The sequence below is a fragment of the Pyxicephalus adspersus genome, chromosome Z (assembly GCF_032062135.1).
Source record: "Pyxicephalus adspersus chromosome Z, UCB_Pads_2.0, whole genome shotgun sequence".
In the NCBI taxonomy this organism is placed as follows: Eukaryota; Metazoa; Chordata; class Amphibia; order Anura; family Pyxicephalidae; genus Pyxicephalus; species Pyxicephalus adspersus.
Window position 1 is genome coordinate 177,154 of NC_092871.1, and position 15,056 is coordinate 192,209.

Below are 15,056 nucleotides of genomic sequence, written 5' to 3' on the forward strand. Positions count from 1 at the left end.
CCACCCGAGGTTCCCGCTCCCCTCACCGGCTCCGGTTTCCTCTCCCGACCGGGAAATGTCACTTAGGGAGGGGGAGGGTCAGGTGACCTCTTAAAGGGACAGTCCTCTACAGCTCCCACGCTGCGTTCTGGTGACGGACAGTTGCTGGAGGAGTCGCCAGCCAATCAGAAGGCGCAGATCCGGGCATGTCCTTATATGGAAAGTCCCGGACAAAGCAGGGAGCGTCTGCTAAGAGCGTATTTAGAGAAAACGTACATCGCAGTGCTCAGCATTCATTGGAGCGGGAGGGAGGACGCGCGAGCACTCAATGTACCCAGCCAATCAGATTCTTTACATCGTTTTGGGAGCTTCTGGGACATTTAAGGGAGGTCATGGTTGGTTACTATTAGCAACACATCCTGTTTTGTGGATTCATACTGCCGTGTGATCCAGCCCCGACCATACACCCCCCCCGATAACCCTGACCATACACCCCCCCAACCCTGACTATACACCCCTAACACTGACCATACACCCCCCCAACCCTAACCATACCCCCCCCAACCCTGACCACACCTCCCTCCCTAACCCTTTGCCTCCCCAACCCTGACCATACACCCCTCCCTATCTCTGACCATACACCCTCCAAAACTTGACCATACACCCCCCTACCCCAACCATACACCACCCTCTCTATCCCCAACCATATCCCCCATCATTACCCCAACCATTTGCCCCCCCAACCCTGACCATACATTCCCCCCCCAACCCTGACTATACAACTCCACCCAACTCTGACCATACACCCCCCAACCCAGACCATACCCCCTCTAACCCCAACCCTAACCATACACCCCCAACCCTGACGATACCCTCTCCAAACCCCTACCGTACACCCCCCAAAACCTTACCATACACCTCCCCCCAACCCTAAACATACACCTCACCTCAACCCTGAAAGCCCCAACCCTGACCATACACCCCCCCAACCATGACCATATACCCCCCCCAACCATGACCATACACCCCTCCAGTTCTGACTATACATCCCCCAAACCTCGACCATACACCTCCCCCCAACCTCGAACATACACCCCTCAACCCTGACCCCCTCAACCTTAACTACACACCCTCCAACCCTAAACCTACACCACCCCCCTCCAACCATACACTCCCCCCCAACCCTGCCCATACACCCCCTAAACCTCGACCATACGTCTCCCCAACCCTGAGCATACGTCTCCCCAACCCTGACCATACACCCTCTAAACCTCGACCATACACCCCCCAACCCTGACTATACACCCCCCCAACCCTGACTATACCCTGTCCTTCCTAACCCTGACCTTCTAACCCACCTGCCCCCCTGACCCTGACCTTATCATGGGGGGAACCTTACCGTATATGGATATATAAGTATTGGGGGAATAAGAATAGCGGTTGTCTACAGAGATTTGCTGTTTATCCCGTATATTGATCAAGATGAACAAACAGGAAAATCTCTGATCCTATAATCACAGCACGGCGGTCAGCTCATCTCCAGGCCCAGTGTGGGATTATTAGAGTGTCAGCCCTGCGGGACAGAAACTTAATCCTATGAAAGGTCAGACGGAGGCACTTCCAGCTGAGACCACACAGTAAATATTCTACTTTAAGCTGCGTGGTCACCGTGACAAGCAGAAGGAGGAAAACTGAATTCATTGGGGGGGTTAAACATTGCAGCTCCACCTGAATCCTAACATGGAGACATCAGAAAGGGATCACATGGGAAGAATGTTGTGAAGAATAAAAAAGTCTATAGCAGATTTTATTAAAAATAAAAAAAAATGTTAGCAAGGATTTCTAGGAATCTCTGACAGAATCCATCTTTGTGATTGGTGGTAGGGGCACAATTATTGGCTGGCATCACAAACCGGTGGCTGGATCAATTCATACCAAGATGGGTTCATTTTATTCTCTCTGACATGACAGGCTATAGACGCTGGAACTATTCTGGCGAAACTTCCAGTTCCCTGGCTCATCATGAGAAAACCAAATGAAATTTGTGTAACTGGAAATAATTGGGGAGATTTTTGTTTCTGTTCCCCTTGGTTATGCCCCCGTGTGTTTTAGTTGCTCAATACTCTATCACACAAAATTGTCCCCTTGTTTAGCTGAGCTCTACCCTGACATCAGCTTTGTGTAGAATTCAGACAGAGATGCCAATGTTGGCCAATCTCTAAGCCCCCATAAGTTATTCACCCTTGTGGGGACACTTGGTGACCAATACTTATGGTCAGTGAACGTTCGGCCCCCTTTTTTGTCCATTGTTTTAGGGATCAAAGAAAAGATTCAATTTTAGGAAGACCTCAAATAATAATGCAAAAATAAAATAGTTATTTCCCTTTACAGTACATTATGAGGTGCATATGGGTACTAAATAGTAACAACTATACGTAACCTTGTTGCATCTCTGGGTCCCTGGTGATTGAGTGAGCAGGAAGTGACCTCCCTCCATCTCTGGGTTTATTGGTGCTTGGGGGAGCAGAAGGCAACCTACCTCCATCACTGGGTTCAATGGTAATTAGGTGAGCAGAAGGCGACCTCCCTCCATCTCTGGGTTCAATGGTAATTAGGTGAGCAGAAGGCGACCTCCCTTCATCTCTGGGTCTATTGGTGATTAGGTGAAAAGGAGGGGACCTCCCGTGACTGAGGGTAGAAGATCTGAGAGACAAGCTGCACGTGAAGTTATCTGACTGTCTTTTTGCTTTCACTTGTTTCAGTGTTGTTGTTGGTAATGAGCACACCTCGGGTCTCAGCTGCAGCTTGTTATCATTACTATTCCTCTATTTAGCCCGGCCTTACACTTCAGGCCATGCGGTTGATATTCTCTGCTTGGAGGTGGAGGAGCTGGTGTGTGGTCCTCTCCTGAGTTCCTGCTCCTCCATTTTCTATTGAAGATAAGATTACTGCTCTCTGTATTTTGTTGTTCTCTTGTTGTTACTAGGCCTCAGGGGGGCGCTGGTTCGTTCATCTGGGAAGGAACCAGTAGTCTCATACCCTGTCACTACTCCTAGGGCATTCAAGGGCTCCTAGGGTTTAGGTTCTGGTGTATGAATCCTCCCACCTTCAGGGTCTATTCATACTGACAGGAGTCAGGGCTAGATCTAGGGTTGCAGTAGGTTGTGACCATTTCCCTCTCCCTAGCTTGGAGATCTAGTCCCTTGTCATTATCTTCCTGTTTACATTCTGGTGTTCATTTCCTTCCCCCTTACCCCCTGACATTGGGTTCATTGGTGTTTGGGTGAGCAGGAGGCGACCTCTCTACATTTCTGGGTCCATTGGTGATTGGGTGAGCAGAAGGCAACCTCCCTCCATCTCTTGATCTATTGGTGATTGGCGGAGCAGAAGGCAACCTAGCTCCACCTCTGGGTCCATTGGTGATTAGCTGAGAAGGAGGTGACCTCCCTCCATGTCTGGGTCCATTGCTTATTGGGTGAGCAGAAGGCAACCTCCCTCTATCTCTGGGCCCATTGTTGATTGGGTGAGCAGGAGGTGACCTCCCTCCATCTCTGGGTCCATTGATGATTAGGTGAAAAGGAGGGGACTTCCCTCCATCTTTGGGTTCATTGGTGTTTGGGTGAGCAGGAGGCGTCCTCTCTACATATCTGGGTCTATTGCTGATTGGGTGAGCAGAAGGCAAGTTCCCTCTATCTCTGGGTCGATTGGTGATTAGGTGAGCAGGAGGTGCCCATCCTTGGAATATTAAACATAAAATTATTAAGTTGGTCTTATGAGTACTAAATTACCCAATTACATAACTCCCATACAGAATTATGGGGATAGTCAAAAGGAGACTCACTTTATGCAAAAGTGTGGCCCCAGTGTATTAGCAGAGCGAAGGCCTGGAAGAAGAACTGTTATGTGTAATGATCTGTGCAATGCAGATACCTCCCTCCCCCCAACCAACAACTCAAGTCCTCCTCAGACCGGCTGCTGCTCACTGCTACTGAGGAATGGTCTGCAGAAGAGGTCAATCTACCTGGCTCAAACCCTTCATTTCTGAACTTGGCCCAGCGGGTCACTAATGTCTCTCAGGCACCTTTGGCAGAGCACTCCCTGAGGCAGTTAAAGCTAAAGGCAGCCTGGAAGATCTCGGGGGTCTGGCTAAGCACTGTGTGAGGTTGTACTGGGAACAAGACTTGCTTTACAGAGAAGCCATTTTATTGACCTAGGGGTGGCAGATCTCCATTTAGCTGTACCCCATAAGTACTGGTAGCAGCTGATAATGGTTTCTCATGATATCCCTCATGCTGGGCACCTATCCGGAGGTGCCATCTCTGTGTGATGTGATTTTATTTCTGCCTTTGCCTACCTTCATACCAAGAGAGTAAACATGCCGGTGAATGTACCAACTTTTGTGCTGATACAACTACTAGCTGTACCAATTACACCCCTGAAGAAGTGGACACAGTCTGCGAAACGCGTCGGATGATCTCATCGTATGTAATGTGTACAATGTATCTAGCCCATGTATGCTAACAATGTTGATTAACTCTTCTTGAAACTTGGTATAAGAGAAGAGGCATGTATATTTTTTATTTCCTAACAAAGGAAATAAAAGGTATATGATAACTTTTTATAAATCCACTGCCGTTTTAAGTCCCGTATTTGTCATGTTCCTGTATTCTTCATTTGTGTTATATGTCAAACCATTGAGATGAAAAATGCTCCTACTATCTTACAAAGTGTCATAGATGATCTCCTGAACGGGGCTAGAACATTGTGTTATGGCCTTCCATGTCATAGACGTCGGGAAGGGTCACAGCCTCTAACTGGACATTACAGAGGACCTAGGACATTTAGTAGGGGGGAGGACTGGTCCGTATAGATGCCATCATGTCATAACATACCCATCTGACCAAAAAGCTGGCCATGTCTCCACAATTTGTTGCCCTTTCATTCCATTCAGGAATCTAAACAGCAGACTGCCCACAGGAGTGCCCTGGCACTGAAGTCTATGATGTAGATACTGTGCTGAGACGGGAGCATTCAGATGGAAAGGGAACTTCCTGTCCTGTACTTTACCCAATGGTTTATACATAAGAAGAGATTTGGTCACTGCTATTCATATGGATTTCTTTTTGATTTACTTGAGGGAACATGTCAGACTCTTCAGGGAAGGTTCATCTTTCTGAAAGGATCCTTGCAAAACCAAATCACACACTTTGCAAATGTTCACTTCCTTAACACAACATGCCCTTCTCAATGCTCTGTCAGAAAATTGGATTTCTCAGAGGGTGAACGTGGGGGTGATTTTATTAGCTTAGACCAAAATGTCATACACTGGGATAGGTAAGGAGATCTCAGCACAACCTACATTTCAGAGATTCTTGGAGATTATTGGCTCCATTGGTCAAAGATTTTACCTACCACTCACCTGATCGTCAGTTCTTACTATGAATTGATTTGCTTTCTTTCGGGCAAACATATTTGGAAAAAAGTGCTGGGAGTAGAGATTTATAAGTTATAAGGTTCTTTGTTCATTGTATTATATTGCCTTTACCTTGCCAAGAAGTGTGGTTTGGTCATGTCTCTGATCAGCTTTGGGAGGGTGGCAAAGCAATCATCACATTATTATTGATTTCTGCAAGAGACAGAAAGAAATAGCTGACCTACCTGCACAGATCCAAATATCAGAAGCAAAAATATGCTTAGACCCCGGGGGGTGGCAGAACTCTGCAGACACTTAGAATAAAACTGCATGAGGTCCTGAACACCAGGATTAGGTAACGTTGAGATCTTTGTCTTCAAATTTCTACAAATTGGGATAAAAGCGGCAAGCTGTTTGTTATAGATCTACATAAAAATGGGATGGGAATTATGGATACAGGTAACATCCCTCTCTACCTCCAAAAGCAGCCAAACTCCAGAAGAGGATATTACATCCACCAAATACACCAGACTCCTAATTCCATGCCAATGGGGAAATATGGGGTTTTCACTGAAATATAAGTCAGGGTTTGTAGTTTATTTGCTTGATATTTGCTTAATATTGTCCATCCATGTTATTGGTTGTATTTTCCAAATATGTATGGAGCAAGAATGCTGTCTATTGGTACTAGTGCAGGGAAAGCTTTGCCAATGACATATTTTTTACAAATATCTCTTTGGATTTTCTTCACCTAGTTTGATGTTGGAATTAAATTGTTTTGGTGGCATAGCTTTAAAATGCGCCCTACCAGATCTGAAATACTACCTGTAAACATAATTCCCTTCCTATGTCTCCTCAAAAGTATTCCCTTTTTCTTGGGACCTTGGGGTGATCCTGGATTTGTTATATTACTACAAATTGTAGCTCAGGATCCTAAATCCTAGGACCAAGCTATGTTTACATGGATGGGAGAAAAGACATTTTAAAAATGATTATTCTTTATTGCATTCTCTTCCCCAATAAGATGGTTCTTATTAAAATCCATCTTATTTGTTGTCCTATTAAAGTTGGTTTGAATCTTCCAAAGCACATAGATTATCATATTTGGTGTAGAGATGTAGTGGAAGAAGGTGGAGGACTGGGTCTTCCAGACCTTTATATTATATAGAAATGGCACTAACCTAGATTGAGCTGGCACACAGGCCGTGGTGAGAAGGCATGGGTTGGGTTAGTGTAGCTGGTACGTACTTGGTACATGTTCTTTGGGTTCTGGGCATATCTGTCTGTGCGGCTTCTGTGATGAGATTTACTGTACAAAGTCAATTAACAGGTCTCTCCATATTTCTCCCTTGATTCCACTTGGAGTCCTTGGTTTTAGGATTCTGGCATTATTCTGATGAAATCATTTGAGTTTTCACCACTTTATGTAGCAGGAGAAGGGTTAATGAGGAATCAGATATCAGTTGCATGTAACTGGAATTGGAAACTACAGGTGGTCCAAGCGTGTCAGATAACAGCATTTGTCAGAAACTAGATGTTTAACCCTCAAACAACCCCCATGTAGAATTTATGGATAATACCCATCCTACAACCACAAGTCACAATACCTGGAAACTGAAATAAAAGCAGCAGTCTTCCCAACATATTGTCCCATCACCTGTTGTAAATAACTTGTATGTTTTCTCTGATTTACACGCATTTTGTCATTTCATAAATGTAGTGCATCATAAAAAATGTTAATCAATATTAAACTATTACATGTAATATAACATATTAGTTCTACACTTTATGTGTTAGGAATATTGGTAAGTAAATCATTTCTCCGGCTGAATACCTTTAACATTCTGACCATGGACAAGGCAGCTATGTGTGAGTTGTGGCTGACATGCAATAAACTGGAAACAATGTATTGAAATGTTTGTATGTATTTGTATTGGATTATTTAATGTACAGCGCTGCGTAATATGTTGGCGCTATATAAATCCTGTTTATTATTAATAATAATAATAATAATAATAATAATAATAATAATTAGGTTTAGAGAGAGAAATGATCTGTGTGCTGCACTTTCCTTTTTCACAAGATTTTAATGAACATGACAAACAACAAATAAATAAATGGAATAAAATGAATGAAGTGCTTCATCCTAACATTGCCTGCTGCGGGCGATAGGCTGGGCAGCCTCTGAGCTCTCAGATATCAAATCCTCACCGATGGGGGGTCTTCCAGAAGAGGGTGGCAGTGACCTGGATGTGCAGGATGAATGTTCTCTGGTGAATGTATCCTTCAACTTCCTGCGCAACTCTGCCTGGACCTGCCGAACAGAGTACAGAAAATAAATATGAAGTACTCAATGGGAGAGAAGTGGGGAGGGAGAGAGACACAGTGATCCCCAGGAGACTGAGGGGTACAGTGATCCCCAATAGGAGGAGAGACTGAGGGGTACAGTGATCCCCATAGGAGAAGAGACTGAGGGGTACAATGATCCCCATAGGACAAGAGACTGAGGGGTACAGTGATCCCCATAGGAGGAGAGACTAAGACAGAAGAGAAAGTTGCAGATGATGAAGAAGTACAGAGGTGTCGGGGGACACAGCAGGGAATTCACTTACCTCTTTGTTGCAGATACAGTAGAGAATGGCGACCAGTAGTCCCTGCACAAAGACATGACCAGTGTGAGATCAGATATATGTACAGCTACATGCAGACAAGTATTTCCTCTCAGCTATGCATGAATATCATATGAACAGCTTCCCCTTCACTATAAAATAATGGGAAGGACTGGTTATCATTCCTCATTACACCTAGGATAACCTGTGTACCCCAACAAAGAGACATTCTGACCCCCCACTGACCAATCCCATGCTTCCATATACACCCTGACATTTTCTTACATGAAAGGAGCTGAGCAATAACTCCAGTCCTAGTTTACTGTATCTGACACGGCCATGTGCACTCTCCTCCGGGATCAGATTAAAGACGGCCTCATGAATCCCAAGAAGAGGGATCAATGTCAGAGTTGATTTGGCCAACCTGGAGATGGAAGAAGAGAAGCAGTAAGAGGTTACAGCAGCCATTCTCAAGCAGGGTTCTTTCAGTAATTGCTGGGTCCTCCTTTATGCTGCTGCCTGCATATTACTTCAGTCCAAGCCAGCAGAAAACCCACCGAGGTCATTGTATCTGTGTTTAGGGTGCCATTTATACCCGCACTGTAGGGGGAGCATTCTGCCAACTGACCACTAGCCACCACTCATTTTCCCACTGACACCTCATGAATTGGTTTTAGCACAGGTTCTTCAAGACCTTGAAATAAGTTAAAGGGTTTCTCTAGGGTGAAAAGGGAGAAAGGCTAATCTATAGCAACGATACATTCAGCATATATTACCAATAACGTGCCAATAACTGGACCTCTTCCGGCATATAGCAGGCACACAATTCTCTTGGCCATCGCCAGTTATTTTTTTTTTTTAGCACTGAACCAGTTTATTCAGATGAATCCTTTACATTATTATTATTGGAATGTTAGAACTCTAAGGAGGAGGAAGGCAAGTGAGTGGGGAAATATCATATAACTATATACATATATACTCATAGAGAGATTTTGTTTTTTCCTCCTGGGTTCAGTTTCTGGTTTGTATAGTGGCCACCCCCTTGAGTAATACTATGAATAAATAGAAATAAGGACAGGAAGGTAGGAGAAAGCAAATCAAACTTAAACATATTATTGACAATTGTAATTATCCAACATTCATATACATAATATGAAAAAGAATTTGGTTCTGTCCCATTAATATCATGCAATCATGGACCCTTGACCCAGATAAAATGATTCACTGCTATGTAAACAAGCAAAAAACTTTTTTAAATCCTGACGCTTTTCGCTGACTGGCTTTCTCAGGGGATAGGTTGAGACCGTTAGCGAGAACTGTACAATAAAATGCAAAGAAACACAAAATAAAAAAAAAATGGATTTCTTTGCATTTTATTGTGGGGCAGACCCAAATGATATTATTGTATATATATGAATGTTGGATAATTACAATAATCAATAATATATTTAAGTTTGATTTGCCGCAAAATAAACCCCTATGTATATGCTCATAGTAATGAATAATGTAAAGTCTGCAGAGCTGTCATGTGATTGGCCCACCTGTATTTGCGGTCACTCCGCCTCATCTGATTGGCCCGTAGTTTCAGCACCAGAATGCGCAGAATCCGAAGGAAGATAATAAAATTCACCTGACGACATCAAAGAATGATATATGTGCAGGTTAGTAATGACTGAATTATGCAATGGTCCATTTTAGAATATAACGGAGCTTTACTGTAATAACTTTATTAAATTATATGTAAGTTACAGCAGGAAATACGGATGGGTGCATAAAAATTTGGATGCTTACACGGGTTTTGCTTTTTTACTATATATTTAAATTACAGTTATATAATAGAAATAAAGTGCAGACTTTCAGCTTTAATTTGAGTGGATTGACATCCAAATTGGAGGAAGGGTTTTGAAATTACAGCTCTTGTAATATTGTAATATGTGCCACCCTCGTTTTAAGAGGGCCCAAATTATTTCTCCAAACTCATATAACATTTGTTTTTCCCTAATTGAGCAGATAAAGGTCTGGATTCCAGGTGTGATTAAGGGAGCTAAATTCAGATTTTGGTACAAAGAATGGTCTGCCAGAAATGTCTGAACGTCCATGGAAGAACAACAGTGGTAGATGATGGAGGGATCATTTCCTGCAAAGTGAAGAACTCTGCAAGTGGGAAGCAAATCAATATCCAAGTCTGCAATTAAGAGAGAGAAATGTTGCTAAAAAATAACATCTAAAAAGTTGTGGAACATTCTATGTTCAGATGAAACTAAGATCAACCTCTACCAGAACGGTGGCAAGAAAAAAGTGCCGAGAAGGCTTGGAAGAGCCATACAAAGGCATCTGTAACATACTGCTGAAATCAAACCAATTCCAGGAAAGCCGATTGGATACAAATGAACCCAAACATCCAAGGAAAGCAAGCTAGGAGTTTATTAAAGCAAAGAAATAGAATATCCTCCTATAGTCAGTCACCTGATCTCAACACAATTGAGCATTTCACTTGCTTGACCCACAAACAACTGAAAGCCGCCGCAGTAACGGGAAAAGTTTTACAGACGTCTGGTGATGTCCAAGCATTTCAGACCTCAGCCATGTTATTTCAATCTATTCTCATTTGTCCAATTACATCTGAGCCCCTGGATTGTAAGAATAAAAATGGCTCCAATTCCTAAATATTTTATACTATATTTATGTTTAACATATTAAATTAAAGCCAAAAGTCACCATTGTGAAAAATGATGAAAACATAATGTGTTCTGAGATTCCAGTGAGACCCCAAAAGCCTGCGACAGGGGAGATAGGCGGGGGCCAGCATGACCTAGGGGGGAAGGCCAATAGGTTTTGTGATAAAGGGGTGAGTGGTCTGATCAGACAGGGGTCAGGATAGGTCATTAATAAAAACAAAGGGAGGGTGAAATGAAGTTTATAAAATAGAGAGGAAAGGGAGGAGATCAGAAATTTGACATTTGGAAGGGGAAGAGATCATGCTTTGTACTTAATATGGCTTCTAGTAATGCTCTATGGGCCCAGCTGGGGGCTGCTGCTGTGTTCCAGGGCCCTTGATGGCTGGAAGATCAATTGAATTCGATGATTCAGGGGGCCTCATTGCCATTGGGTGGTCAAGATCCCGTTTTGGAGCGGCCCAGCCTCGGATGGCCATCGGATGAGTCCAGAGGTCTCCAGGGCTCGCCGCCGCAATGGGAGCCCCATAAAGGACCTTCCAGACCGCCCCGCAAAACAGGCCACTACTGGGGTAGTGGGGGGTGCTGGGATGAATCCCTAAGGCGGAGCCCAAGGGGACGCAGTCCTGGGGTCCCACTGCCCAGGGTGCGTTCTAGATCGGCAGGGATGTGGGAGCAGGCGGCCTTACTGCGGAAGAGGCGTCATGGCGCAGTGGTAACGGAGGCCCGGCACGGTGGTGGTCCTGATGCGGGCGCCGACCTGTCCCCAGGTGCAGTTGGAGAGATGAGTTGGTGCAAGAAGTGGGTCCGTGGAGGAACAGGTTCCGGGATTCAGGATACAGTGTCTGGTGTGGTCCCTTCAAGGATGGCGGCGGTATTGCAAGATCAGAGAAGTAGAGGACTTCAGGAAGATGGTGCCTGACCATGCCAAGGCACGGTGACATCACCGGAAGTGCGTCACCGGAAGGACCCATTTCTCCGGAAGGACCCATTTCTTCGGTAGGTGAAGAGGAGGGAGTGGAAGGGGTCCTTCTGGAGGGTGAGCTGCCTGACCAGTGGGCAGCTGAAGAAGGCGGGTAATCGGCGACAGGAGCTCCGGCCACGGAGCCCATAGGCAGTGAGGGAGGTCAGGCTTCAAGGTAGGCCCTGTGGGAAAAAAGGGGGTTGAAGGGAGGGGTGGGGGGGCTCAGTGAGATGCTGGTCAGTTGGGGGGGCAGGAATGGATGGAGGGGTCAGTGAGGTGCCTTGAGTGTTGGAGGGGGTTAGGGCCTTGTTACAAGACTTGCTGCAGGCCAGGGCAGACAAGGGGGGCGCTGGGGGTTAAAGGGGGGTTGGGGGTTAGGCCGGGTAAGCATGCTGGGCAGAAGGGGGCTCATGCAGTAGAGCCAGATCACGTAAATGTAGGTGACAGTGCACGGGGAGAAGTGTACGTTTGTTTTGAGGGACATTTGGGGTCGCATCTGAAACAGGAAGTGCGGGAGAAAATATGGCGAGGTCAGTATATGGAAATATTTTCCCTTCTCCCTTTGGAACATTTTATTTGGACAGAGGTGGGGCTGGGGATGATAGAAAGGGGGATGAGGAGTCGCGGCGGCATCGCCCGATACCACAGACCTGGCTTGGAATCGGCTTCAGGCTTTTTCCATTTTGGCGAGCGTAGTTGGGGAAAAGAAGCCAGAGCATTGCTTGGCGCTTTTTGGATATTTGGAAGGCATTAGTGAGGCTTACAGGGTTTATGGGGGGCAGGCATGGCTTACGTATGATGAGCAGTTCAGGCAACGCATAGGTCTGTGGATGCGTTTGATGATATCAGCACTTTCTTGGGGGGCCAGAAGCCAGAATTCCTCTAATTTCTCTGCCCTACACAAGAAGGGGACATGCTTGCAATTTAAAGAAAGGCGAAATTTCTGCCATTTCCTGCATAATTGTTCGGGGTGTGGGGGAGCCCATGGTGTTGCAAGGTGTGGAAGGCAATTGGGGCAAAGAGGGGGGGGTGGTTTCTAGTGGGACTAGAAAGGATGCTACCTTTCCTAAATAGGTATCCGGACCAGAAAGCAGCACGGGTCCTGAAGGAGGGGTTTGGGAGGGGCTTTCCATGTGCAATGCTTTTGGTGCCGCAAGTTCCCAGATATTTGCGCTCGGCATTGAACAACCCTGAGGTAGTGCTGTCAAAATTGTACAAAAAGGTGAGTTTAGGGCGCATGGCAGAGCCTTTTGTAGAACCCCCCCAGTCATGGGTTTGGTGGCATCCCCATTGGGCTTGGTACCCAAAAGGGAGGCTAATAAGTTTAGATTGATTCACCACCTTTCCTATCCGAACGGGGGTTCGGTGAATGTGGCTATTGACCCAAGCTTTGCTCGATGTCATATGCCTCTTTTGACGAAGAGGTGAGATGGGTCCAGAAGTATGGACAAGGAGCGCTGTTAGCTAGAGTGGACATAGAGGCAGCCTATTGGCTGCTTTCGGTCCACCCAGTGGCTTGGCTGTACATGGGGGGGGGGGTTCTTTGAGGATCGCTGTCTTCCCATGGGCTATTCAGTGTCATGTGCCTTATTCCAAACTATTAGTACTTTTATAGAGTGAGTAGTAAAGGATTTGGTGGGGGTCCCTTTGCTGCTACACTACTTGGATGATTTCCTCTGTGTGGGTCCCCGGGGTCACGTATCTGCAGCTTGTTGTTGGGCACAATGCAGTATGTGGCGGACCGTCTTGGGGTTCCACTGGCCCCGGATAAGACAGAAGGCCCTGTGACTGAGCTGTCTTTCTTGGGCATAGTGATTGATACTATGGCAATGGAATTTCGGCTGCCGGAGGACAAATTGAGGGATCTGTAGAGGGAGGTTGGAGAGGTGGCAGGTAGGCAGGTTTGTTGAGAATGGGGGTAATGCACAATTTTCCAGGTCTTGTGTTTTCGTTTCATTTAGATGCAGTTCCCTGTTATTTTATGGATTGTGGGACATTCCTATGTCTGTTGGGGTGCTAGGCGAGCAGCAGTTCGGCCTGAACGACAGCAGCTGGGGATCTCCCGTGAGGAGGGGGTACTTTGGTGGATTGGGGTACCAGGAATGGTATGGAGCAGAGTGTTACTGGAGATTAATATTTTTTCTAGGTTGGATAGGCCATCTGACGTGGTTGTTATTCATGCAGGTGCAAATGATTTGGGGGTCAGGTCAATAAGAGAACTCATTAGGGATATCAAGTGGGATTTCCTGCGTCTACGGACGGCCTTCCCAAACCTTATCGTGGTCAGACATAGTGGCCAGGACAAGTTGGAGGCAGGCAAGGTCAGTGGTACGGCTAAATAAGGCCAGGGCAAAAGTGAACAGGGAGGTGAATAACTTTGTATTGGAGATGCGGGATTGATATCGTTCCTGAGGCTGTAGAGTGGCAGATTTATATCAATTTAAGATCCAGTGTAAATGTGGTGAAATGGAGTTAAGACGCCTGAGAGGGATAATGCTATAGTGATTATTTGTCATTTGTAATGTGTTGAGTTATTTAAAAGTGTTATATTAATAAACAGCCTTAGGGCCAATTTCACCATACCTGCAGGTGTCGGTGTGTTATTGTAAGGTAAATTGGAGGTGAGAAGAGTGGAGTAGGTAGCACAGGTTGGCATACCTCAGTCATGTGCAATTCAGCAGATAAGGGAACACAATAATAACAAATGCCCAGTGTCACAGGGACTCCACTCACCACAACAGCAAACAGAATTGGAGATCGAATTATCCACCAGTATGAGCGGTTGTCATTTCTCTCCCAACACCTAGAAGACAGACAAGGCCGTCACACAATCTCATGGGATGTTCATGGTGTCCCCTGCACTATACCAGGAAATGTTATTTGGCATTGTTATGCTCCCTCTGGACACGTGCTGGTAGTATGGAGTGGAAATTGTGTTGTACTCACTGTGTGTTCTCATACAACTGCCGCACAACGCCCCACGGGACAACAAACAGCACAGGAGCCCCTACAGGAAACACACAGTCACTGACGTGGCAGGAAGGCGTGTCATTGTGATATGTCCCGGGGTAATAAGTACATCCCATAGAGATCATGGACTTACCCCATCCCAGCGCCATATATCGCGGCAGTGCTGATTCTTCAGAGAAAGACAAAACAACCAGCAGGTTGTGTAGGTAGAGGCCCTCCACTAGCAGCCAGTAGTAATTGGCAGCTACACAATACTGTGTGATGGTCTGAGCAACGCGACACCCAACCAGAGTCTGGGGAGACAGAGGACACTGTGAGGACCCCCATACAGAACAGGGGGGTTGTCATCCCAACCTTTACAGGTAACAACCCTGATCAGACCTTACCCCATACAAGTAATGAGAGAAGCCTGACAAGATCAACCACATGCACAGATCAAAGAAGCC

The 15,056-nt window shown here is 45.7% G+C and overlaps 1 protein-coding gene across 2 annotated transcripts in view; it reads right to left on the bottom strand.

Annotated features, from left to right (window-relative positions):
- Window positions 1–7,459: 7,459 nt before the first annotated feature.
- Window positions 7,460–15,056, bottom strand: part of GIPR (gastric inhibitory polypeptide receptor) — a 17,699-nt gene continuing 10,102 nt past the window's right edge. For both annotated transcript variants that reach the window (XM_072431152.1, XM_072431153.1), the window contains exons 6-12: window positions 14,744–14,903; window positions 14,587–14,647; window positions 14,374–14,443; window positions 9,543–9,631; window positions 8,287–8,425; window positions 8,005–8,046; window positions 7,460–7,706 (exon numbers count right to left, since the gene is read on the bottom strand). In XM_072431152.1, the coding sequence (XP_072287253.1) occupies window positions 7,539–7,706; window positions 8,005–8,046; window positions 8,287–8,425; window positions 9,543–9,631; window positions 14,374–14,443; window positions 14,587–14,647; window positions 14,744–14,903 (729 nt within the window). In that variant the 3' untranslated portion in view covers window positions 7,460–7,538. The remainder of the gene's footprint in view (window positions 7,707–8,004; window positions 8,047–8,286; window positions 8,426–9,542; window positions 9,632–14,373; window positions 14,444–14,586; window positions 14,648–14,743; window positions 14,904–15,056) is intronic.